This window comes from Pongo abelii, chromosome 1 (genome assembly GCF_028885655.2).
Source record: "Pongo abelii isolate AG06213 chromosome 1, NHGRI_mPonAbe1-v2.0_pri, whole genome shotgun sequence".
Taxonomy (NCBI): Eukaryota; Metazoa; Chordata; class Mammalia; order Primates; family Hominidae; genus Pongo; species Pongo abelii.
The window spans coordinates 41705743-41732225 of NC_071985.2; the positions used below are offsets into that span (position 1 = coordinate 41705743).

A 26483-nucleotide genomic window follows, 5' to 3' on the forward strand; every position below is an offset into this window, starting at 1 on the left:
TCACTAGGAAGTCTGTCTCCTATCGAGTAGATGACTACAGCATTCTTGGCCAGTAAAGCCAGTTGGAATTAGCCAACAGCAGATTGGTCTGGGCTCTAAAGATAAAAGGAATTATGCTGGGTAATTTTCGGAGGTACCTATGGGATCCTACCTCTGGCCACACAGTGGTCGCCTCTCTCTGCTCATATGTTTTGGTGGGGGTGGGGGGTTCCTCTTCCCCATGCTGCTCCCGTTGCTATCCAGGGAAGACTGGCCAATTCTGCTTCCTGTTATTTCTTCTTCTCCTCTGTCCATTTGAGATGAGTCTCTAGGTTGGCTGTGAACAGCCTGAGGAATCCAGGGCTGTTTGGAAGAATCTGGTGTCTCTTCCTTCAAGTACCCTGACAGGTCTCAGCCCTCCAGCAGTACTACAGTGAGGGATGGCAGGGGGTGTTGGAGTGGAGAGATATCGACTTGGGTGCAACTAGGGAGACTAAAAGGAGCGAGCCACGTCCCTCAAGAAGTGTTGGCTAGAGTCTGGCCAGCCCTGGCTGTAGGGCTGGAGCCAGACGTCGCTGCTGGCTGTGCTTGGGAGTCTCAGCCCTCATATGTGCAGTGCGTCCCTGGGCATAGCTCTTCGTGATCCCCACTCCCACGAATAGCCCTGTCCTTGGTTAGATTGGGAAAACCAGGGTGGGAAGTAAAGGGGAGGTTGGTTTTGCTCGTGGTCATACAGTTATCTCAGTGGCCTCTGATGTTTCCAGAATTGGAATTGGTGCTTCCCTGCTGATTTTCCTATTTTTGTCCCTCATCTGGTTCTTTTCCTCCTTGCTCACCAGCCTGGTGGTGAGCATGTCTACACACATGACATGGGGCATTGTGTGTTCCCAATGAGGACAGCAGAACAGTTGGTATCTCCTGAGAGAGGGGCCAGCATATCTGGCACTTTTTTCTTGACCTTTGAATTTCTGAGGTCTGGGAGTCAGGAGGCAGCATGGGGCCTCTCCATCCGGGATCCAGCAGAGGTTAACAGAGTTGGTGGCTCTGGAGCTGAGGTGGTGTGGCTTGGCTGGGAGTTGTGGGGGAGAGGCCCTGCCAGGGGCCCTGATTGGTCAGTACCTTCTCTATTCCATTGAATCCTGGTCCGGTCAGCTCTGTGAATTGTTTAATGCATATCTTGGCTCTGTCCCCTGGCTCGAGTGTCCCTAAGGCTGCAGCCACAGCTTTAGAGAGGATCTGTTCCTTGTGCTGGTCACTTTTTTGGGCGTTACCTCCCTCTGAGATATGTAAGAGATACCACCCTTTCCCACCAGCCGGCTGTCTGTGGGAGGCCCTCATTTTGCTTTGCTTTTCTGAGACATGGAGTGACTGTGAGGAAAGCATGGACTGAGTTTGCATTCTTGCTGGCTTCTTCCACAAGAGCTGTTCATGGGCTGATAAAGCCAGAGAACACCTCCAGGACCCCATGGCCTGTGCGGAGCTTGGTACTGTAGTGTCAAGCCTGCGGGGATGGACTGGGGACACGGGGGCAGATAGAGCCACGTGGGGAGCTGGTGTGTGTGGTTAGATCACAGGAGCAAGTCCAGGAGGGTGTGGGAGGACAAGTCCAGTGCTCAGCCAGGGCTGCCTGTCGTGGCCCAGGATGGATGTGTGCATCTCCTGTGAAGGATTTGCATCTGAGTGCCTGGTACTGAAGGTAGGATGGTGCCCCGATCAGGGTCTATAATGAGGCATGAAGGTATGAGATGGGCATCAGAGTTGTTGGTCCAAGGGAAACTGACCTTTTTTAAGGCCCTCCTCTCCTTATCTGATTTCATCCTCAGAACAACCATATGACGTAGGGGTCACTTCCCTTTTATAGTGAAAGAAACAGATTAAGTGACTTAATCCAAGGTTATGCATTTGGTAAGTGAGGTTGTTGAGATTTAAATGCATGCACTTCTTATTCCAAAGCCTCTACGTTATCTTTACTCTTTTGGGCTGAAGTCAGACATTTTTGTGAACTAAGATTCTCAGAGGACTGATGTGAACCAGAGTGAAAAGGCAGACACCCGAAGGAACTTTCCAGTCACTGGGGACGATTGTGCCGCATTCCTTTTGGGGGAGGCAGGGCAGACCCAAATGCCCTTTGGTAGCCATGGACAGGCAGAGCTGAGTAAGGCCAGTACATGGCGTCTGCTGCTGTGTACGGAGCCTCTGCTATATGCCAGGGACCGTGCCAGGCGCTAGAGATACAGAACTCAACAAAGCCAACTTTCCCCTTTCATGGGGCATACATTCTAGTGTGGAGAGACACCGCTAATGATTTTTTAAAAGAACTAAAAAATGTACAGGATAGACATATATGGAGATTGTGTGGGGATGAAAAGGGGGACCCCCCACACACATAAAGGGGAGAATCCAGATGATGGTCAGAGGGATCTAGAGACTTAGGACCTCAGCCATCTGAAGCCACATCAATTGAGCTTTCCTTCAGGGAGTTAGGACTGACACAAACTAACCCCCTCTTTTTTCCTAATAACTTGGGAAATCCATCCAAGGTCTCCATGGCTTACAGGAACTTGTTGTAGTCAGGGATCAAGGTGGAGTAGATGTCAAGCCTTTGGTCTCCAGCAGACCGGTTCTCTCCTGTCTGCCACGGTTGCTGTTGGCCTTCTGCCTCACACCTTCCCAGGCACCAGCTGACTTCTTTCCTCAGCCTGGTCACTGTGCCCCATACTTGTCCATGCAGCACAGGGAAACGTGCAGGTTAGGTCTTTGCCGAGCCACTGGTCAAATGTTCCTGCAGGAGGCTGGTTCTGAACTCAGCCTGTCCTGCCAGAACGAGCCGTTCCCACAGCTAATCGTCTCACGATAGGGAAGGGATGGGCACCAGGCATAGAGAAGTGACCTGTGCCAGATGCTTGGTTGAGCTGTGTCTTGAGAGGCGGAGGCAGGTTGGTGGTGCTGGGGACAGGGCAGGCATGTGTCATGTGTTCAGCGCATGTAGCTCCAGGGCTCGGGATTTGTTTACTTGGTGGAAGAGGCAGCGAACCTGCGGAGTCAGGCCATGTGATTCTTCGCTCCTTGGCTGATCATGGACAGCTGACCCGCCGGACTGCACACACTGCCATCTGCTGCCGGGGGTCTGAAGTTGCACAGGGATGAGGTAGTGTGGTTGGGGGTGCTCAGAGAGGAGGAGGGTCAGGAAAAGTGGGGTTTGTGTTGCTCTGTGTTGAGGAGTCAGCCGACCTCGATTCTGGTCCTAGCTCTTGTTGGTAAAAACTCACTCACTTTCCTCCTTTCAGCTCCAGTTTCATTATCTATGAAATGAGGGGATGGAACCAGAATCTCTTTGGAGGTTCCAGCTCTATCCTGGGGCCTCCCTGAATGTTCATGGAGATGTTCCTTAGCCAATAATTCAGGATACGGAAAACTAGGCCCAGGTTTCCACAAGAGAAGGGGAGGGATCTTGATGACCTGTCTCAGAGCAGCTGAAGTGGTACTGTCAGAATTAGGGTGGGTGGGTGGGAGGAGGTAGTTTTTAAAGAACCTCCCAGAAGTGGAAGCAGAGGGCTGGAGGTTTCACGAAGGTGTTGATGAGGATCCACTAGGTGGTAGGGGACATGGCTACGTGCTTCCCCCGGGAGGCTTGTTAGAGATGGGATTATGTGGGAGCTGCTGGGGGTGCCTGCTGTCCTGCAAGGGGCTGACCCAAGGGACCCTGCTCTAGGAAAGATGCTCCGTCCTGTCTGGCCCTAAACCCTGGAGAGAGAATGCAGCTGTGGATTGAGGGAGGGTCTGTGCCCCTTGCTGTCAGGAAGTTTTCCTTTATATTTAGCCTTCTCTTTTCATGTGTTTTTTGAGGCCCTCGACTAAAAAATTAATTTTAAAAAATAACAATGAAAAAAATAAAAAATAAACAAAAATATCTCAGAGCCACTGGTTCCATTTTGGCTTTTTAGTCTTGAGTCACTCTTAAAAAGATAGCAAAATAAAACACATGCAAGAAAGCCGAAGGTCCCAGGCCCAGCCAGATGGGGGCTAGGAGTGGCTGGGACTCCGGCCTAGCTTCTCCATGGCAGCGTTAGTCCCAGACGTACACCACTTCTGCAAGGCTGTGTGGGTAGGAGCCCCTGGGGCTGAGGGGGCACATTGTGCAATCTGCTAAGCAGAATGTAGAGTTTTAAAATAGCTACATTTCTCCAAGACAGTATCTGCTTGCCGCTTTGTGGGATGTTTACCTGGGATTAATAATAGCTGAGTGCCACCCCACTGCCAGTATGGAATAGCAAACAGCGATCTGGGCTAGGACTCAGGCAGGAGAGGAATGGAGTAATAACCATCGTATCAACTCACATAGTTCTTTTCACACTTGCTGGCTCATTTGGTCCTCACACAACCCTGAGAGGGTAGGTGGTCTTATCCTTGTTGTTGGTAAAACTGAACCAGAGAGTCAATCCTGCCAAGATCTGACTACTTGTAGCCGTTTCTCGTGGGTCTCCCATCTAGGTCCTCTGACTTCAGCTGTTATTTCTCTGGGTTCTGACTAGTGGGGCAGGGACAGGAGTAGGGGAGTGGAGTCTTTGGCAGTTTCTTTAATTTCTGAAGGCCTTAGAGGGCCTAGAGATGCCTTTTCTGTGTGTTGAATGGGAAACGAAACCTCAGCATGTCCAGGTTTTCCAACTCTCTGATTCTTCAGACTTCTTGGAGCTCTTGTGAGAACTCGCTTGCACTTCTTGGCTGGGAAGCCAGCCACTCACCATGTTTTCTTGGAGAGGTTTCCTGCATTTGGAAGCTTCTGGAATATGTGATACATCAAACCACTGTGACACATTTGTATGGCACCTCATGCCTATGCACACAGGCATGATTCTGCTGAGTGCAGCTCACTTAGAGATGAGGCCCAGTGTAGGGTCTTTGAAATTTTTCCAACACATTTGTAAGAGATGCCCTGAGCCTTGCCCAGCATGCATGTTGTGTGTATGCTACCTGTTTGCTGGCTAATGTACAGCGCCTGCTGGAACCCTTGGCTAATGTACAATTTAAAGTAAGGGACTAGAAACACTGGCTTTAGTTCTGAGTGTCTGCTTCATGATTGACTTGAAAAAGTAGGGCTTACCCACAGAGAGAAAGGTGGGTAAGAGAACTCGTGGGTGTCAGTTTTCCTTAAAGGCAGAGCATAATCCCCCACTCTTTATAAGGGCTGCTAAGGCGGAGTATTGGACAGCAGGACTTCTTGGCCAGTTAGCCCTCTTGAGTGACCTTTGTTTAAATAGACCCAGAACTTGTATGAAGGAGGAAATAATGGTTTATCTTTATTTACAGCGGATTTAGCCATGATGGTTTAGGCTTTTTCTGGGGGTATTCCTTTAGGACAATTAAGGTTGGACAGGGGCAGCATGCATGTGTGTCTCTAAATGTCTGTCCTTTGGTATTTCCTGAATGCATCCTTGGCTCATACAGAAACCCTGTGATGGGGAATCCACAGCGGAATTGTTTTAGTGGATAAAGCCTCCTGTAGCTTCATGTGTGAAGATTTGTCATGTTGGATCCAGTTCATTCTGTCCACTTGAAGGATGGAAAAGAGAGTGGGCAGAACTTGCAGCAAGGAGAGTGATTTGGGCTAGACTTCTGGGAGAACTGTGCATCACCTCTGCTGAGGGTTCCTGAGGAAAGATGAAGCCTCTTTATTTGAGGTAGGAGACTGGGTGTCCTCCACAGGATCCTCCCAGTCCCAAGTCTGTGGCACTTTGAGACAGTCCCTGGAACAGCATGAGGTTTGGGTGCCAGGATCTAGAGCAGGCATTTCTCTCCATCTTTCCCATCTGCCTTCAAGACAGGCCCAAGCTGGATGCAATTGAGGGGATGCATGGGCAGGGTACACCAATGTGAGCATCGAACCTGGAGCTTTGACCTTGTTTCCCTTTGCAGAGAGAACTTCTGGCACTGATCTTGTAGGAACTGGTGTTATTTGCATATAAAAAAAGAGAAAGGCATGTTGTCCCTCATCTTTTCCAGGAAAGAGTGTTGAGCTGCTCTAATCCTATGGTGGGGAGGGAGGAGGGCCGTGTAGAGGACGCAAGGCCAGACATGGTTTGCTGGGAAGAAGGTAGGAGGTGGGAGAGGAACATCCCAGGGCAGGCCCACAACTCTGGGAGCCACAGACATTGCCTGCTATACTAAAGGCAAAGGGATGTGTTCAAATAGGCCTACTATTTAGAGGTAACCCACAGTCTGAAATAAATCAGTTAATGGCTAAATAAGAGTTGTATTAAATATGGAAAATCATATTTTTTGTGTGTCATCACTACCTACAGATTTAGCATCAACAGGCCTGAAAGGCTGAGGACGCTGAAATGGGCCCTGTCCGTAAGATCATGCTTATTTTATAACGACTTTTTGTCTCTTTTCGTTCCTATTTCCCACTCTTTCTTATTCCTTAGGTCTACGTGAATATTTATTTATGCAGTTGTGTTGTTTCCTTGGGGTACAGTTCTTCCAGTGTCATTGGCATCAATGAATATGTGACTTTGATTTCAAGTGTAAACAAACCACTGGTTCAAGGCAGGGATGAGCCATCTCTGAGACAAGGGCTCCAGCAGCTGCCTACAGACGCCCTTCCCCCAATAGCCCTGGACTGTTTCGGCCAGACGCCTGAGACGAGAGTCAAGGGTGTTCTTGCAGGGACCTGCTCAACGCCATGTCATGTGTCCTGCCTGGAGGGTGGTGCTCACACATGCATCTTCCAGCCTTATTAGCTGCTACTGCTTTTCAGCTTGACCTGAGGAGTGGTATTGGAAGTTTGAGACCATACATCCCTTGCTAGGTGAGAAGGGGGTCAGAGAGGAAAGGCACAGACGGAGAAGAAGGGAACGCAGGCTCCTGGCCACTAGCCTCTCTCAAGACAGGTGAACTTTGTGTTAAGCAAACTCATTTAATATTTTGAGCCTAATAGAAGTTATTTGTATTTTCTCTCCTCTCTTTTCCCTCCTCTCTCTCACTCACCCTCCCCCTACTCCCCAGCCTCCAAAGAATTTAATCTGCTGGACAACAAACAATACTGTTATAAAACTTTGAAAACAAGAGGGCGCGGCCTCCCTGACAAGGAGAAGGGCATGCCGGGTAACGGCCTGAGGGAGCATGCCAGGCCTGAGATGGAGCCGGGCGAGAGCCCAGTTGGCTGGGTACCTGGGCGCCTGCCCCTGCATAGCCCACTAGCCGCGCCATCCCCAGGCCAGAGGGGAAGGAACCGAAACAAAAGGGGGGGCAGAGAAACGCTTGAAAAGGGAAGTTGCACATGTTCCCCTCTCTCTGATCTGGTGGGAATGCACTAGACTGTGAAACTTCCTCCTCCACCTCTTCTCCCGAGTCCCTCCCTCCCTCTTACCCTCCTTCCTCCTCTCTCCTCCCTCCTTTCTCCTCCTTCCTCCTCCTCCCTTCTCCTGCTACTCACTGTTCTTGAGCCTGGCAGACAGAGGTCCTGATAGCAGAATGAGGCTGGAATAGCACCATAGGTGCAGCTACCAGCTGGGCCAGCCAAAGGGGAAGTAGAGAAAGTGGGCTCGCAGTTGGCTTTGGATTCAAACCTACCCTCTGTCTGGCCCAGCCTCCCTCCATTCTATTAGGGAAGTGGAACCACGTCACATCACAGGGTGTGCCCAGTCCATGTGTGTGGACCAGGTGTGTGCCCAGGTACTGGGGAGAACTGCCACTCAGAGGTTAGTTCAGGAAGCACCCTGGGCTTCCTGGTGCTCCCCTTGGGCTGTGCTCTGCTCTGGGGAGGGTGTTTGACTTGTTGAAATGCTCTCTCCTTTGAGATGCTGTGCTCTCCCTCCAGGGAGGAGCAGAGGCTGTGCTGCAAGAGGCTGGGGCATGTCTCTGGAGGAGCTCTTGGGAACAGGAATGTGCTTCTCCCAGCGTGAGCAGCCATGCCGTCTTGTGAGTGTGGTGTCTGGTAGGATACTGCATCTGTTAGTTACTTCTCGGTGGCTGAAGGAGGAGGTCACCAGTTCTGCCTGGGGGAGGTGGGGAAGCTGGGCTTTGGGGCATCTCCCTGCCTACCTCCAGAGTTAGATTTCACCTGAGACTGTGGTTTCACTTTTGAGTCCATCTTCACTGAGTCAAGCAGATGATTTAGGAATGAGCAGGGAGCAGCATTGGTGGTTTGCCTTTGGATCTGCATTGGTTTGGACCCATGAACTCTGTGGTGGGCATTGTGTTTGTGTAATAGACCATTGGTATGCTCATTTTTCCTCTTACGGAAAGCACTAGCTTCCTTGAAAGCAGTTCAGGGCCATGCCCATCCTTCTGTGCCAGAGCTGAGCCCTTCTACTGGGGGAACATGGAGACACCCAAGCTCCAGTCTTCATTCCACTCCTCCTCCTTCCCTTTGCCCTCCACTGTCTCCTGCTGTCCTCCCGGCTCATCCCAGGGGCAGGGTAACCTTGGTGCATCCTCCCATCCAGCCAGCAGTCCCGACCCAGGGCCCCCGTGCCTGGACTGAGTCTGGGGTTTATGTCAGTAGTGTTAAGGGAGGGATGGAAAACTGAACTTTTAGGAGTGCATCTGCCTAGGAACATAGACCTCCAAACCTCTGACCCAGGGGAAACCAGAAAAACCGATGCTGGGTCCACATAGGCTTGGAAGGCTGTTACTTCTTGCCTTGTTACCTGAGTAGGAATTTGAGGGGCACTGTGGGTTTGGAGGATGTGATTCCCACACTGGGGCTCAGGGCCTGGGAAATGCAGTGGTCCCTGGGTTCTGAGTCCTCCTTTGAAGGCCACCCTGCCAGAAAGGAAGAGCCTGATGGAGGTTTCTGGGGACTTTGGGCCAGCCGGTAACTCCATGCTCCCTCCGCTCCACCCTTGGCCCCTCATGTGTATACCCTTCCTTTTATCACCCTTCCCTCTGATTCACAGCCCCCACCCTGACAGCTAAAGACAGAATGCCCAGGCTGCTGCCTAGAATGACAGGAAGCTGGGCTGCCCTCTCAGTTTATACATGCAATGGCCTGGGACTGTCTCTTGAGGGCAAGACATTCCCCTTTTACAAAAGAGCCTTCCCCAGGCCCCTCTCTCACCAAGATGAGCTCTTCCTTGCTGCCAGGAGCCCTGAAATCAGCATTCCCAGAGGAAAAAAGATGGCCATCTGGGCTTGGCTTCCGGCTCCCCCCATCTGGCTGGAACACACATCAGTCACGTAAGTAGCTGTGACTCAGCACCCAGCACTGCCTTGGCAGAACCTTCCCACGTTCTGGATTTGCACACACTGTGGTAGCGCAGCACAAGCAAGCAGGGTTAGGTAACTGGGGACCAGTGTCTGTTTGTTCAGTGGGTTTGCTTATGGATTTCAGAAACAAGGATTCCCTCACCTTCCCATTTTCCTCCCATGTTATTTTTTAGGTACCATGCTAGGCTTTAAAGACAAAGCATCATTTATAGAATGAAGTAGAAGCTGTCTTTGCAATCTCCAAACTGTTTTTAACCAACAGCCTGTAGATTGTATTTAACCCTCAGATGTGTTTGGCCTGCACAGGTTTTGGTTTGAGACAGGGCTTCACTCTGTAGTCCGGGCTGGAGTGCAGTGGCACGATATCAGCTTGCTGCAACTTCTGCCTCCTAGGCTCAAGCAGTTCTCATGCCTCAGCCTCCTGAGTAGCTGGGACTACAGGTGCGTGCCACCACACCTGGCTAGAGTTATTTTAATGTATCTGATTTTGCATGCATTTGGACAAAATATGGCCTCTCCAGTTCACTGTATTTCTGCTGCATGCTGTTGCTGCTTCTCTGTCTCAGGTTTCCTGCCCAAGCCCTCTGAGCATTTGAACGTGCTGTGAGCAGCCTACCTCAGCCTCCTCTCTTTACACATGAAGACACTGAGGCCCATTCAGGGCAAGTGGCAGGTCCCCGTTCTCAGAGTTGGGGCCAAGCAGGTATTAAAACCATTGTGTTCTGATTCACTGTGTGCCCAAGCAGATTAATGCCCTGGTGTGAGGTCAAGAAGCCTCCAGGTAGAATGTGGGGACAGAAGTGGACCAGGCTGGAGTATAGCTCCCACACCTTTTCTCTGCGTGGCAGCACTCACAAGACTGACATGCCCACCCTTCTGGGTGGGTGGTTTTCCTCCCCAGACAGCCCTGCCAACCCTTTCACCTTCAGCCAGTTTGTTTGGAGTTATTAGGCTGAGGTGGGTAAAAACCCATCACCCTCCTTGGATGGCAGAGCTCTCAGCAGGCTGGGATTTTCATGGGCTGCCTTCTTACAGGTCTAGGTGGCCTTCAGGCATGGTGCCAGGGAAATCAAGCCCCTTCCAGCCCTTACCAAACTAACTGGCTGCTTCCTAGTAGGGAACAGCCACCAGCTTGTTTCAGCGAAGAGTCATTGCTCAGCTGACTCTGAGAGGAGAAAACTGGTTCTGTTGGGAGGGCTGAGACCTGAAGGACCCCTTTTATCCAGTGGAATTGGAAAGGCAAAGGATTTCAATACTAACATGATTTTTTCTCCACTTCTTTTAGAGTGTTTAATTAAAGTGATGCATTGTTAATGGCTTCTTATCTCTTCTTCCAGAGAGTTAAGAGTTAAATTTTAGAATCCAGGAGTGGGGACCCAGACTCTGGCTTCTGTTAACTCCCTCAGTCGCAGTGGCATCTTGCTATGCACAGCCCCTCTGCTGTACTCCGAATGGTCCCTTACGGGTAGCAGGAGAGACATTAAATAATCACACTGATGACCAAGTGAGAGAAGTGGTTTTTGAAGGAAAGAACTTGAGGCTGGCAAGGACCACTTAACCTTCTAGCAAGGGCTGGACTCAGGGAGGCTTTCCTGAGCTGCGGGGAGGATGACAGGTTCCCTGGAGTGGTGGTGGGTGGGGGCGGGGCTGAGGGGTGGTAGCTAAGGGAGGGTGAAGGAGAGTATTCCAGAAGAGACAACAGCTTAAGCAGGGCCTTGCCATGGAGGAAGGTGCTTTCTGATCACCGCGGGACACCTGTGTGATAGCTCATAGGGAGGGGGTTTGTGGATACTGGTAACTAAAAGTTGATAAGGAAGAGTGGCTAAAATGAAAAGCAGAAAAGTGAGAATCTCATCAAATCCCCTCATTTGACAGGATTTGGACTCCCAGTGGTAACTGTCCTTAAACACTCACTCCTGACCTTAACCCTGGCTGTTACCTGGTTAACAAGCCCCAGGTGTTGCCTACAGGTGTCATCACTGAGAGCCCTTGTGTGCAGATCTGCCCCAGCTCTCCCACCTGTGACTGAGGCTAGCCAGTCCCACCGTGGGCTGTAGAGCTTAGCGCTGGTGTCAGAATCGTTTGTTGCAGGTTCATCTTCAGTGTCTTTCCCACAGCCACAGCCATGCTGGGGAAAGATGGCAAAGGCGCTAGAGGAGCAGGAGAACAAAGCAAGCTGCCCCAGACCACCCGGCCTTCGCAGAACCCAGATGATGCTCCTGTCTCCCCCTAAGTATAACGTGTTATGTAGTCAGTATGATCCCATTCGGTGCAGAAGTATGGCCTAGGAATTTCCTGCCTCACCCACCCTGTTTTGTTCTTAATGAAGTTCAAGAACAAAATGAGATGATAGTCAAGTTATGGAGCAGGCTGCAGTGGGTACAAGGGCAGAAACACAGTCTTTGGAGTTAGACCTGGGATCTGCATTTATTGGTTGTGTGACTGCAGACAAGTTATTTAGCCTCATTAAGGATGAATTTCTTCGCAAAAATTGGAGTAATACCTGCCCCATACGACTGTTGTGAGAATTAAATACGACAACTTTTGATGTTCCAATTCTATTTCTTTCTTCTCCTTCTAGCAACACATACTGTTAGTGCCAGGAACCATAAAAATTATAAGCCTGTATCTAGAGGCCTGAAAGGAACCTAAAATATACAGTTTCTACTCTGTCTCTTTTCTCTTGGTTATGGTATCAGAGGAAATACACATATTTTCTTAGCTTCAAACAACCAAAAAAGATGATGCAGTAAGGAGATGGGAAATCTAATTTGGAATACAGTGTGCAAATCTTATTTTCAAGCAGATTTTGAAAATAAAACTCAATTCTTATGTTAGAGGATTATCTGCTTAATACAATTATAGGGTACCAGTTTTTAAAGTCACATCAGAGGTTAAATAAGATTGCAGATTAACGGGGTCATATTTGAATATTCTGATACTTACGTATGGGGTGGGAAGGAGGAATGCATGCTCTTAAGTTAAGACACATAGAAGAGTTGTCCTGGCCCAGGTGAGACTCACCTTTGTGTAGCAGCTGGAGCTTCATTCCACAGGCAGATAGGGTGCTTGTGTCCTGATGAAGTAAGAGAATATATCTGGAAACACTTTGTATACTGTGAAATACTATACAAATGCAGGGCAGTACAAATGTAAATATTAATGTATTTTAATAATAATTTTAGCTATTTTATTTCATCATATACAATAATTTGTAGTGACTGGTGTGAAGTTAAATAGAATTAACCTAGAATTAATGAGTTTTGTATTGCTCTCATCTGTTTGAAGCATCAGCTGTGCCTTTCATGTTGCTTTGTGCAGCCCTGTGTAACCTCCTCTGTGCCTTTCCCATGGAGCACTGTGTCATATCACAAGTAGAACTGCAAGAAGATATTTCTCCTCAGGGCAGAGGCTGGGTCTTCCGATTGAATCTCCATTCTTTCTTCATCGAGATCCTCTTCTTCTGGAAGCTGGTTTCACATGGTGGCTTAGATTTTTCCATCTTTGTATCTAGCACCATTTGAAATCAGTGTTTTAGGAGTAAGAATTGCAGCACAGCCAAGGGTGGACTGCAGAGGAACTGCTGCTCAGGGGACTGGCTCCTCTCCACTTGCCACTTGAGTCTGTTCGAGAAGTCCAGGGAAGAACTTGAAGAGCAAAATACACTCTTGAGTTTGTTGGGTTTTGGGAGAGGTGACAGTAGGGAAGGGGGTTGTGTTTAAAATAAACACAGTGGCTTGAGCAGGGGCAGAGGTTGTGATGCTATTTCTGTTGACTCCTAGCAGCCATCAGCAGCATGAATGTGTTCGTAGGGCCTTTGAGTGTGGCGATTGTCATATTCTGTTGGATAACAATGTATTGAGTATCGATTGTCATGGGGCAGGGGAGAGGGCAGTACACCTGGAGGACCATTTTGTCCACATCAGCACCATCAGTCTGCTCTTAGAGGATGCCCTGGAGTATTCAGCGTTGATTGCGGGGCACCCGAAATCAGACTTGCCACCTGGACTGTCGAGGTGCAGACCCTGGGAGCACCACTGGCCCATCTCTTACACAGGCTGACCGATTTCTCCTGGTGTTCAGAGTCTGTTTTTGTCTAGCACCATTTGAAATCGGTTATGATGTAGGGGGAAAAGCAGCAGCCTCGAAGCCTCATGCCAAGTCTGGGCGGCAGCAGCCTGTGGTTTCCTGGAAGATGGATGGGCAGAGAATGGGGAAGGAAGATCGTGCTTTTCCCTACTAACTTCTTTAACTGCATGTATGATACATTATTGCAGAGGTAAGAGATAGTTTAATGGATTTTTTAAAACAAATTACTATAATTTATCTGATGTTCTCAGTTGCGTTTTGCTGAAATGTAGTGCAGTTCTAAATTCTGTAAATTGATTGCCGTTGAATTATCTTTCTGTTAAGAGTCTATTCATGCATCCTGACCTTAATAAATACTATGTTCAGTTTATCATGTCTGTGTTTTTCATCTGTTATTTCCCATTCATAATTCTGTGACAATAAGTGGGTCCTGAAAAATTAATTGGCTGTGCAGATCTTGCCTACTTCATAAAGAATTTGAAGTAGGTTACAGCCAGCCAGACATTAAAAATGAAGCCCATTAAGATGAGAATGAAGTTCTATGAGCCAAGAAATAAAATGAGAGAAAAGATTAGGGAAGAGAAGAAATGTTGAAGATCAAGGCTGAGGGATGCTCCCTACTGAATGGGAAAACTCCTTAGTTCCACATGGGCTGTAGACACAGCCCTTCTGCCAGCAACTGTTCCTGCAAGGAACTGATGCTCAACTAAACATACTGTCACGTGGTTCCTTGAAGGGGCACAGCACTGATTTCACTTGCATTATAACAGATTGAGTGGTGCTTTTGACTATTAGTTTATGTCAACACTTGAAAACAAGGTGAGCCAGTTTTTTTTCGTTTTTGTTTGTTTGTTTGTTTTAGACGGAGTCTCACCCTGTCACCCAGGCTGGAGTGCAATGGCAATGTCCTTGTCACTGCAACCTCCGCCTCCCGGGTTCAAGCAATTCTGCCTCAGCCTTCCGAGTAGCTGGGATTACAGGCACGCGCCTCCACGCCCAGCTAATTTTTGTATTTTTTAGTAGAGACAGGGTTTCACCATGTTGGCCAGGCTTGTCTCGAACTCCTGACCTGGTGATCCACCCACCTCAGCCTCCCAAAGTACTGAGATTACAGGTGTGAGTCACCGCGCCTGGCCCAGTGAGCCAGTTTTGTAAAGCTATTCAGAGATTAGCCAGATTTGATTTGATAGGGGATCAAGCTTGTAGGATCTTCAGGAAGGCGGGCTGTGGCCCCTTGATCAGGCTTTTTGCACAGGAGGTGCATGACTATGAACTACCTGCAGTACAACTCTTTTAAGCCAGTGGCTTGCAATAAATGATGGCAAATCAGCCATCTAGGAAGCCATTTCTAAGCCCAACCCCCTGCCACAGTCTTCCCCTAGATGGCTGCCCTGCCCAGTAGGCTGAGAGTGGGGGGCGGAAGTAGCATTTGCTGGGAAGACTTGCCAGTACATGTGCTGCACCCCCTCACTGCAGCTGCAGTGCTATTTCAGGCTGTTGATGGAAGAACCCATGTTCTAATCCCCAGGATGTGGTGGGAAGACCCTAAGTGGTGGTGTTAGTTAAGACCCTAAGTTTTGTTCACTTCCCACTGAGATAGGCTACAATAGTATTAAATACCTACAGGTCACACATCTTTGGGGTCTGTTGTACTACCTACCAATTAAACAGTTTGATCCACCCACCACGCTCAAAGCTCCAGCCTAGGTGTTGCAAATACAAACAACAGATTTTTGCTCTCAGGAGGCTCTGATTCGTCCTCAAATGAGTAAGTGTGAAATTGAGTTCAGCATTAAAGCACAAAAACAATGATTTGAGACGTCTTTTCTATAAAAGAAGTTTATGGCACTCTCACTGAATGCTTAAATAGTGCCACATTGCTAAGTCATGAGAAGTAAAATGTAACTGCAGTGCCTCTCAAACAGGATTATTTTGTTTTATTCATTTGGATGCGGACAGCTCTTTAAAATTGCCATTCTGAGGTGGTTTTGCACAATAAATTGGTAATTATGTAGAATGTTTCTTCCAGAAACAACATCTTGAATCGGGTTTATGAAGCCATGCTATCAACCTAGGTAGAAAATGCTTTGTAGGACATAGGTCCTGCTTATCTAAATTTTACCAGATTTTATTAGCTGTAAATTTATAAGCGGGTCTTGGTGAATAGATAATGAAAAAAAATACTGAGTGGGGAGGCTTATTAGACTGACAGCACCTTCAAGACTCATGCAAGTTGGACTGGAAAATCCCATCTGTGGAAGTAAACACTGATGAGTCCTTAATAAATATGGATGAGACAAGTCAAATATTTGGCCAATTTAGGTGAAACAGAAATAAGCCTAGAACTGGACTATTATTTGTGTAACATACTGGCCCAGACCTTCACTTTGAGAAGCTGGTGTGTAGTTTCAGGAGAGTACCTGGCAGACTAGTGTGTCCATATTTCGATGGAGCTTGAGAGTTTTCCTTGAACACAAAAGTTGTATTTTTGAGTTTATTCTAGTATGATGGTGCCCTACCCTGTCTTCCTATTCAGTTCACCCAAAGAGCCTTTAAATTAGTGTTCCCTGGGTCCCATCCCTACAGTCTCTGGTTTTGCTGGTCTGGGAATGGGCCTGGACATCATTGTTGTTTTAAAGTTGAGAGCCTCTCTTCTGTGGTCTTGTTCCTAAAACACTTTACTACTCAGTGTGGTCTGAGGGCCCCCAGCACTGGTGTGTTAGTTTCCTGTGGCTGCCCTAAAAATTTACCACAAACCTGGTGTCTTAAAACGACACACATTTGTACAGTTACAGATTTCAGAAGCCTGCAGTCGGCTCACTGGACTGCAAGGGCCACCCGCCCTCTCAGAAGCGCTGGGAGAGAACAGGTTTTCTTGCCTTCTTCAGCTGCTAGAGCTGCGTTCTTTGGCTTGCACCCCCCTTCCTCCGTCTTCCAAGCCAGCAGAGCAGTCTTTTGCTTCAGTGGCCATGTTGTCTTCTGGCACAGTCAAATCTCCCCCTGCCTCCCTCTTAGAAGGACCCTTGTGATTACATTTAGGGCCCCACCTGGATAATCCAAGATAATCTCCTTATTTCAATTTTCTTAATCTCATCTGTAAAGACCCTTTTGCCATATAAAGTAACATCCACAGGTTCCAGGTATTAGGACTTGGATATCTTTAGGGTCCATTATACAGCCCACCACAAACAGCAGTCCTTAGGCACTCATTAGAAATGCAAAACCTCAGGCCCCAACCGATACCTTTTGAATCTTCTGATTCTAATTTAAGAAGATCACCATGTAACTCACTGGCACACTAAGACTTGAGAAGCATGATGCTATGGGAACCTAACCAAAGAATTCTCAAGTCCCAACTTAAATGCAAATTTACAGAGTATTTTTCCTAGGAACGCTTTCAGGTGGAGGAGATTAATCAGACAATAGATAATTTTCCAGGTGATAGATAATTTTCCTGAACACCATTCTGAAGTGCTTCTCTAAGCATTTGTTCCTGAATTCTCTCTCAATGAAGCCACAAGCCCCAAACACCAGGATTACAGTTTACAGGCGTTCCTGTTTACAGTAGTTTAGTACAGGGTTTGCCACTGCAGCATATTATTATAGTTTAGTTTTGTAAAAAGCTACATGAGAGAGGTAAATCTTATAAATGGAGGTGGAGTCTCCTAACATCAGTTTTACCACCTCTGTACAGGTTTCCCTGGGCTATGTACTATCAAATCAGGAATCAAGATGGGTGGCTTTTTCAAATGTTATCTATACTTTTGGCAATTTGTTCAAATGTTCTGCTGGTATGTGAGAGGGAAGGAAAAATTGTTTATTGACCACAGATCCACAATATTATACTTCGATACTTAAGCAATAAGGGACAGCATTTAAAACTCTTTTAAAAATGTTAATCTTGGCTGGGCACAGTGGCTCATGCCTGGAACCCCAGTAATTTGGAACACTGAGGCAGGCAGATTGCTTGAGGCCAGGAGTTCGAGACTAGCTTAGGCAACATGCGAAAGCCCATCTCTACAAAAAAAAAAAAAAAATTATCCAGGCATGGTGGTGCACACCTGTAGTCCCAGCTGTTGGGGAAAGCTAAGTTGGGAGGATCCCTTGAACCCAGGAGGTTGAGGCTGCAGTGAGCTGTGATTGAGCCACTGAGCTCCAGCCTGGGTGACAGAGCGAGATCCCGTGTCAAATAAAAAATAATTTTTGATTTCATGGAAGGAGAAGAGGACTAGTCTTATACCATATCCCAAATGAAATTGAAAATGTCTTCTGGGAATCACAGCAATGACTCAAACTTCTGAATAGTGACTAAGTTTGAGCTGGTAAGGAAGGGATTGTCAAATGCCGTGACAGTCCACAGGAGGGCAGCAGTGCTCCGATTTACAAAGGATTAGTCATACTAATCCTTTTCTGAGTGAGCCTAGAAAACCTTTTCTGAGTGAGCCTAGAAATTCTGATGAAAACAGTGTAGTCCAGGAAAAAAAAAATCCGTATGTACAGTCACTCAATTTTGAATCATTTCTGGAAGTTATTAAACTCCATGTTAAATCCTACTTAAGTACAAGTATGCAAAATTTAAAAATATGCAGAAAAGCTCATTCTTGGTTAAAATGTTAGCTGAAAGACAAATTACTAAGTTTTAGAATACCATAGAGTTGACTATTTCCCACAAACCCTAAAATCTACTTGAACACCACAAATTCATATTCCTTCTAAAGTCCCTTCAGCATTCTTACAGATTTATTGTTACCTTACAAAGTAACTATCCCCATATATTTTATCCCAGTTTAAGAAATACATTACAGTCTCAAGGTCACATAAGATTTTCCAAAATGCTCTATTCATAGTCAATATAACTTTCAGGCTGGGTGCAGTGGCTCATGCCTGTAATCCCAGCACTTTGGGAGGCCGAGGTGGGCGGATCATCTGAGGTTGGGAGTTCGAGACCAGCCTGATCAACATGGAGAAACCCCGTCTCTACTAAAAATACAAAATTAGCCAGACGCGGTGGTGCATGCCTGTAATCCCAGCTACTCAGGAGGCTGAATCAGGAGAATTGCTTGAACCCAGAAGGCAGAGGCTGCAGTGAGCCAAGATCGTGCCATTGCACTCCAGCCTGGGTAACAAGATCGAAACTCCGTCTCAAAATATGTATATATATATAAAAAAATACATATATATAATTTTCATCGTTTTATTAAACAAAGATCGCTTCTGTATTTCTATATTTGACAGTGCTTCTGTATTTCTAAACCACAGATAGCCTTGTTCAGTTAGCCAAACAACAAAACCTTAATTCAAGTCTTCAATGAAATTTTCTGATTTAATAGGCTGAATTAAGAAAGCCATAATTTTCTTCTATAAATATAAGCCTTTAACTTCTATCTTTACAAGTTTATATAGAAAAATTGACTGTGGGGCTGGAGATTTACTAATGCATGGGTTTTCAACCTTAGCTGCACATTGGAATCATTTAGGATGCTTCGAAATCCCTACATCCAAACCACATCCCAGATCAATTACACTAGAAATCTCTAGGGGTGGGACCCAGGTGTCCGTAAATCTCCCCCAGTGATTGCAATGTGCAGCCATGGTTGAGAAACACTGAAGCCTGCTCTGAGAAATTTAGCAATCTGACTTAATTCAAATCTGCAGAGAGAGCAACAATTTTTGCAGAAACAACCAAATCCTACTAGTTACATAAATTTTATACTGTTAGGACTTGGGTTTTTATTTAGCTCTACATATGCGTTCATAGGATGCAGAAGATATATCTTCTACTGGACACGTGTATATATAGATGCTTAAATGTGGCTATCCCAAGGTTAGGTAATAATAAAGACTATAAGAGCTGGGCAGAAATCAGGCACAGTTTCATGAAGGGGAATATCTGAGCTGGGCCTTGGAAGATGCATAGGATCTCAACAGGACAGTAGGTGTTTCAAGCAACAATGAACTAGGAATACAGCAGAAAGCACAGGGGAAATGGTCAGGCTTGACAGAGAGTAGGTTATTTGAAGAAGTGCAATAGAAAAGGCTTGGGGAAGAAAGTTGGGATTTAATTGTAAAAGGTCTTCAAGTATCAGGCTAAGAAATGTGGACTTCATCCAGTAGGTAATGTGATGTCACTGGATATCTCTGTGCAGTATCTATGTGATGGGTTGGGAGTGGAGAAGCCTGGGGATACTTAAGGGTCTGAGCTAGGAGGGACAGGAAGAATGGCTGTGGGAGTGGAATGGTTAGATGGGGCCAATTAGAAACATACTTCAATTTGAGACAAAACCCACTAGAAATAAACACATCATCATGAAACATCTCCAAATATACAATTTTATTTTAACAGATTTCAAGAGTCCATTTTTAAAAAAATGAACAATAAAGAACGTCTATCAGTGAGACTTCTCATTTTATAGCAAATACATTTTTGCAGCTTAAAAAATTTTCTTACATTCATATATGCTTCTGTCATTTAAACAAACTTCCAGAGAAAACTGGTCTCTATATATTTAAGTAACAAATTTGACAAAATACATATTTATACATATATAGATCTCTAAAATAAATATTAAATTTGAAAAAAATCAAATGTGAAGCAGAAACTGCTATAAAAGTATATTGTATAATATTTATTTTATACATTAAAGTATTTGGTTGAATATACTTCAATTAGGTTTCTAAAAAACACCATTATTTGCTTCTTAGTAATTGCGACATTCTTGAAAAGCATGTGAAACGGGTATAAACTTCAACTCTGTGCTTAATTCAGAATTCCTGTTTGTTCTCCTCAAACTTTTATCTTCCTAAAGCATCTTGCCAGAGATTACAAAGGAAAGGAACATTTACAGAGCACTATAAACATGTCTTTGGACAGTAAAACAGTATTTATTCTTCTACACTCTTGATTTTCCAATCATATCTTCCTCAAGGCAACGTTTCTTTGGCCCAGTTTGTGCAACTAAACATAAAATTTCAAAACACAACTTTTAACAGTGTGATTTGAATTGCAGTGGCAGTCCCTGCTTTTCGCCCGCTGGCTTCTTTGAAAGAAACTGCTTGGCTAAGTGACTCAGTAGAGGGCTGAGATCTGCCGGAGTATAAAGTGCTACCTGAGCTATATTTACTTTTTCCATCCCTTGGTACAATCAACAGCAAATAGACAAAGTGAAGTTACCTTCCTGAGACACATGGCTTACTTTGTACTCTGCCTTTTAGGAGATGAGGTAAGACACATACATAGGTAAGAGGCTTTTACTAGCCAAGGCAATGTAAATGGACTAAGATTCTCATGTGACTTGAGGTTATCTGATCAATTTATTCTCTTCAAAACCACCTAATTTTAGAGGGCATGTTTAACCCCTCTGTTTATTTAAGGAGGGAAAGAAAAACACATGTAACCAGAATTCAGAGTGGGTTACTCAACCTAAGAGAACATACGGAGTTCTCTTTGGGAAAACCACAAGACTATAGTGTTCACTTCACACCATGAAGTGGCACTCCTGTTATGGCTGTCAGAGTCCTCTCACTTCTTATGAAAGGACGCATCTGATTCTGAAATTACTGATATATTCGATCAGTTAGGGATGTTTTAAAAAGTGAAAACAAATGCCACACATACACTTTCTAGCTTTCTGAAATCACTGAACACATTATAAAAAATAGAGAATTTACCCTATTAACTTTTAGAGAATTTTCCAATAATATTCTTGGTTAAGGAAGTCAAGTTTGTGCATATTCCCAGTTTTCAGTGTTCTTGTTTTTATGCACAAGAGCCAAAGTAGTATACACATATTCGTAAGGGCTTTTTACAATAAACGATATATAAAATACATTCTATAGTTGGTGAAAGAATAATCTTAAGAGTTGGCATTAATCTTTGAACAAAAAAGATTTCAAGCCACTTTCTTTACAAAGAAAATATAATTTCAATGTGAACTATATTTCTCTAATTTTGCCAATGTTATAAAATACAGCATATCCCTGTTTTAATACAACCAAGCATGCTGCACTGACTGGTCCAATAAATCTAAGTGTTATTTAAGGGAAGACAGGCAATCTGTTCATACCCAAATTCATACAAGTTTCAAAGAAGCATCAAAGGATGCTACCTACATTCAAGCCACATTGGAATGTTAGTTAAGCCACAGTTGCACCCATGAGAGTGAAACTAGAGAATAACAACTATTGAAGATTTTAATAGAGTCAAAAGATGAACTGGCAAACCAGGTTGTGGAATCCATTCAGCCTCTCTGCTCTGCTGGAGTGGTTGATTTAGTCTGGTAAGTGGCATATTCAGCTCCACCATCTGCATTCCTACAAACCAAGGTATAAAGATCATGTCAAAGATAAATATAATTAAGTACAGAAATTAAATTCCAGAAGCCTATTCAGAAAATGAACAATTAAAAAAATACTTTATAGTAATGAGCCGCCAACCTGGGAAATAAATTATTCTTTTAAAATAATTTCAAATGTTCAACTGGTCTCACTGTAAAAAAAAACCTTCCTTTATTCCTGTCTTATATTTTTGATCCCCTCCAAAACAAGAAATAGAGCAGTAGCACACAAAGTACTTAGTAACTATGTCCTCATTTTGGTGTAGGGCCAATGGGAAAGACTGGAGACAAACGCATGCTTTCCTGATCCCTCCATTTTAAAGCTGTAGCTCTGGCACAGAACCTTTAAAAAGATAGTGGTTCTAACTGTTCAAGTATGTGATGCCTCATCTACCCCTCACTGTCAAGAAAATCATGTATTCCACTAAGAGTCTCCTAAATAACTAAAGTTTACATCATACTTTTAGTATAACAATAGACAACTTTGTAAAACCTATTATTCTAGTCTAGTGCTGGCCAAAGATAGATGACGCCAGTCATACATGTAATTTAAAATTTTCCAGAAGCCACTTTTAAAAACATAAAAAAGCAAAAATAATTTTATTTTCTTTAACCGAGTATAACCAAAATATTGAGATGTATTTTACATTTTTTTGGCTTAGTCTTTGAAATCCAGTGTGTGTTTGACACTTGCAGCATACCTGACATTGGACTAGCCACTTTGGAAGTCCTTAGCAGTCACACATGGCTATTGAATATTGAATTGGACAGCACAGCTCTGGGCCCTCCCTGCCTTAGTAAATTGACTTTAATAGACAAACGAAAACCAAATTCGGACCAGTCATTATTTACTAGTATGTGTGCCACAGCAAACACATTGCCTTTCCAGTGTCACAGCTAAGCATGTTAATTTTGGAAACTTTAATAACCCATTTATGCCTAGTGTTCCATTATTGGAACGCTAAGCATGTGGAATTTATCTCCTACTGCTCAAGGTCATCGCCAGGGTCTGACTGCAAAAATTCAAAAAATTGCAACCTCAGGCATAAATGGGTTTGTTCTTCTTTGTCGGGGAGGCCATCATTATGGTTCTCCACTGCGTCATTACTATACTTATAATATTGCAATTCCCTAAGGACTGTTGTGATGACAGACTTAATGGTTTGGCCTGTCACTGAATTCTCCAAGACCACTATATTTTTCTTTTCTTTTTTTTTTTCCCTTTGAGACAGAGTCTTGCTCTGTCACCCAGGCTAGAGTGCAGTGTGGTGTGATCTTGGCTCACTTGCAACCTTCTCCTCCCAGGTTCAAGCAATTCTTGTGCCTTAGCCTCCTGAGTAGCTAGGATTACAGGTGTGCACCACCATGCCCAGCTAATGTTTGTATTTTTAGTAGAAACAGGGTTTCACCATTTTGGTCAAGCTGGTCTCAAACCTTAAGTGATCTGCCAGCCTCGGCCTCCCAAAGTGCTGGGATTATAGGTGTGTATCACCAGGACTGGCCACCACTATATTTTTCTAAGTAAATATTTTTTCCCCATAGTAGTAGAATCTCTTTCTTTAAATAAAGTTTTAAATAAAAATCCAATCTATGCCAAAGATAAAAGGCATTAACACAAATTTAAAGAAACATTTATTGGATATAACAATGAAGCTATTTTGAAGATGGCAAAATATTAACTACAGCATTCATTAAATTATCTTCAAATGTTTACAGATACCCTGAAGCTTCGAGAGAGTCTAAAAACTATTTTCCTAGTTGGCTTTAGCCTCAAGTGTCGTAAGAGACTAAGAAGATATAGTAGGCTTCCCTTATCCATGGTTTCACTTTGCACGGTTTCAGTTACCCATAGTCAAATACGGTCAAAAATATTAAATGGAAAATTACATAACTACGTTTTAGATTGTGTGCCATTCTGAGTATCATGATGAAATCTCACACTGTCCCACTCCATCCCTCCCGGGATATAAATCATCCCTTCGTCCAGCATACCCACGCTGTGGACACTATGTGCCTGTTATTCAATAGCTGTCTTGGTTATCAGATTGACTGTCACAGTATCACAGTACCTGTGGTTAGGTAACCCTTATTTTACTTAGTGGCCTCAGAGCACAAGAGTAGTGATGCTGGCATATTTTTATAATTGTTTGATGTTATTAGTTATTAGTTATTGCTGTTAATCTCCTACTGTGCCTAATTTATAAATTGAATGATCATAGGTATATATGTATAAGAGAAAACAGTATATATAAGGTTTAGTACTCTCCCAGGTTTCAGGAAACCACTAGAGGTTTTGGAATTTATCCCCCATGGATAAGAAGGAACTACTGTATATAGGACTGGGTAGGCCCAGACTGCCAATTCTGGTTGGTATGTTTTGTCTTTCCCTTTCCTCCTGTGACCAAAGATACCACTTTGCTTTTACTAAGAAACTGTCCTTCCAGCTGGCCTTTGTAGATCCTGCTCCCAAACTTTTGATTATAACCTAGGTTAGGGCCTCACATTATAAGAGGTGGGATATGTATCTCCATCTCTTCCCAGCTCTGCGGACACACATTCTAGCACAAACAGAGAAATAATTCCAGTTCAGTTCAAAGACAGAAGGTGGACAGGGTCCAAGGGTTTAAGGCAATGCAATCCATTACTTTTCAAAATCTGAGGACTTTTTTGTTTTCCTTTGATATGCTAAAAATATCCCAGCCCAGGGAAACTGATAAAATGTCCTTACAGAGTTATTTATACGTTGGAATTGAATAAATTTACAAAACTAAGTAAAATATATTTTTGTTTCTATAAAAGGGCATTTTTCCTCCTTGCACTTAAAATGAGTTGATTCTGTGGTCATTTCCCAGTTGGCTCACAAATTCTTACTTTTGGATTCACAGCTGTTTTACAAGGTAGAAGTGAGATCGTCTGATAAAAGGACTAGGGGAACATAACTCTATTTAAAGTCTACATCAAAGCAAAAGCCTGTCAGTACACATTATGTTTTCGAAGGGCATGGTATAAGAAAACATCAATAATTTAGCAAAGGGAACAGGAATGTAAATTTCCTCTTTGATATTTACTGCCAATATCTCTTTGCTCAGGTTATTGATATCTATATATCCACTGAATATTTTTCAAAAGAAAGGACATCTGAAAATAAACAATAGAAAACAGATACCTTTTAATGATAAAAGCAAACCTTTCTCTCATCTCTTCTTCTCAGAGAGAAGTAAATTTTACTTCTCTGTGGGTCTCATCAGTTAGGTATGTGCTGAACAGAGGAAGGGAAAAGGGCTGAATAAAATGGTGACTTCAAACCAAAAAGAAACAAAGAGTAGCATAACAAGTGGGATAAAATCCAGTGTAAGAGAATAGCAGGAAAGCTGAGAATTAGGTTCATAACTTAAGACTTTCTCATTCTCACTGAAGGACTGGAAACATGAATTTTGTGCTAGAAGCTACTTGAACTTTGAAGTCATATAGATCATCCAGCAGATAAACAGACTGGAAATTCCTGTTTAATATGTTTATCTTTGAAGCCATTTTGCATGAAGTGATTCATGTCAAAATGTTTTCAAGGAATAACAGATTGTTGGGGAGAAATGGTACTGGTCTCTTGCACTCTTGATTTTTTTTTTTTTTTTCCCAAGAGACAGCCTCTCACTATGTTGCCCAGGCTGATCTCAAACTCCTGAGCTCAAGCCATCGGCCTGCCTTGGCCTCACAAAGTTGCTGGGATTACAGGCATGAGCCACCAAACCCAGCCTAACACCCTCAATTTTGAGGGAATACATTGAGTATGTATCAAATCCATGTAATATTATCTAGAAATCAACTTTATGACATGTATTTTCAGATGTCTCTGGACTTTTACATTAAGAAGTGTCTTCCTGTGGCACATCTGTTTTCAACCTGAGGAGACATCGTTGCAAAACTTCGTATTACATGGTGTCTCATATTTCTGAGATGGATCTAATTTTGTAAGGGTGCTTTCTATACTAATTACAAAACATTTTTGTAGTTGCTCAAAAATTTTTGAAGGGTTAAATGCTCAAGAATTTAAGGGCCAACTAGAAAAACATTTAAGTTAATTTGATCCTTTTTTTGCCCCATGTCACTATATGCCCCAATTACCTGAATTGACCACTATTTTTAATAAAGTAATTGGGTCAGTCAATATTAATATAACATTAAAAGTCAGTTTAGGTTATACAAAACAATAAATACCATTAATGGAAAAAAGGAAAAACTATTTGTCACAGGTAATAAATATATAAATTATGCAAATAACTTTCACTAACTTAGCCAAACTGTCACTTATCCAGGGACGCTTAACTAGAGTTAAAAAATAATCATGCATTTAAAAAAAATCATTACTTAAATATTTATGTAGAAGCACAGTCATGCCATGCAATACAGGACTGAAGCAGTAGCAAAGACAGGGCTGTGGCTTCCAAGACTAAAAAGTATGGTAGAAGAATTAGTAAAGAAAGGAAACGGGAAGGGAAAAGGAGGGAGCATGTGGATGGGACCTGTTTCGGACCCACTGGTATCCCATACTGTTCTTAGCTGAGAGCTATGAAACAGAAAAGTGGCAGAATACTTTAACCTTTTGCCCACTTTTTATCAAGTAACGTAAATGATGTTGGATGATCTTAAAATGACTACTTACACTATTTTTGTATTTTGAGATGAAGGCTGCAGAAGAGTAATTACGTTCCCAAATCATCATATATACCAGTTTACAACAAATACATTTTGTGCCAGGCTTTAACAGCAATTTGAGATTATTTGTGCCTGCTAGCCTGCTTCCAGTTACCCCCGGAAGTAGAGTAGTACCTCCAGACATTTTATAGTCTTTATAAGAAGTTTCTAAGGCCACAA

General features: G+C 44.1%; 1 protein-coding gene across 13 annotated transcripts in view; it reads right to left on the reverse strand.

Annotated features, from left to right (window-relative positions):
* Positions 1 to 19594: 19594 nt before the first annotated feature.
* CD46 (CD46 molecule) overlaps positions 19595 to 26483 on the reverse strand; it is a 49803-nt gene continuing 42914 nt past the window's right edge. For 8 of the 13 annotated variants that reach the window (XM_054547570.1, XM_009238308.3, XM_009238298.3 and 5 more), the window contains 1 exon segment: positions 19595 to 21588. In XM_054547570.1, coding sequence (XP_054403545.1) covers positions 21443 to 21588 — 146 coding nt within the window. In that variant the 3' untranslated portion in view covers positions 19595 to 21442. 13 annotated transcript variants of the gene reach the window in all.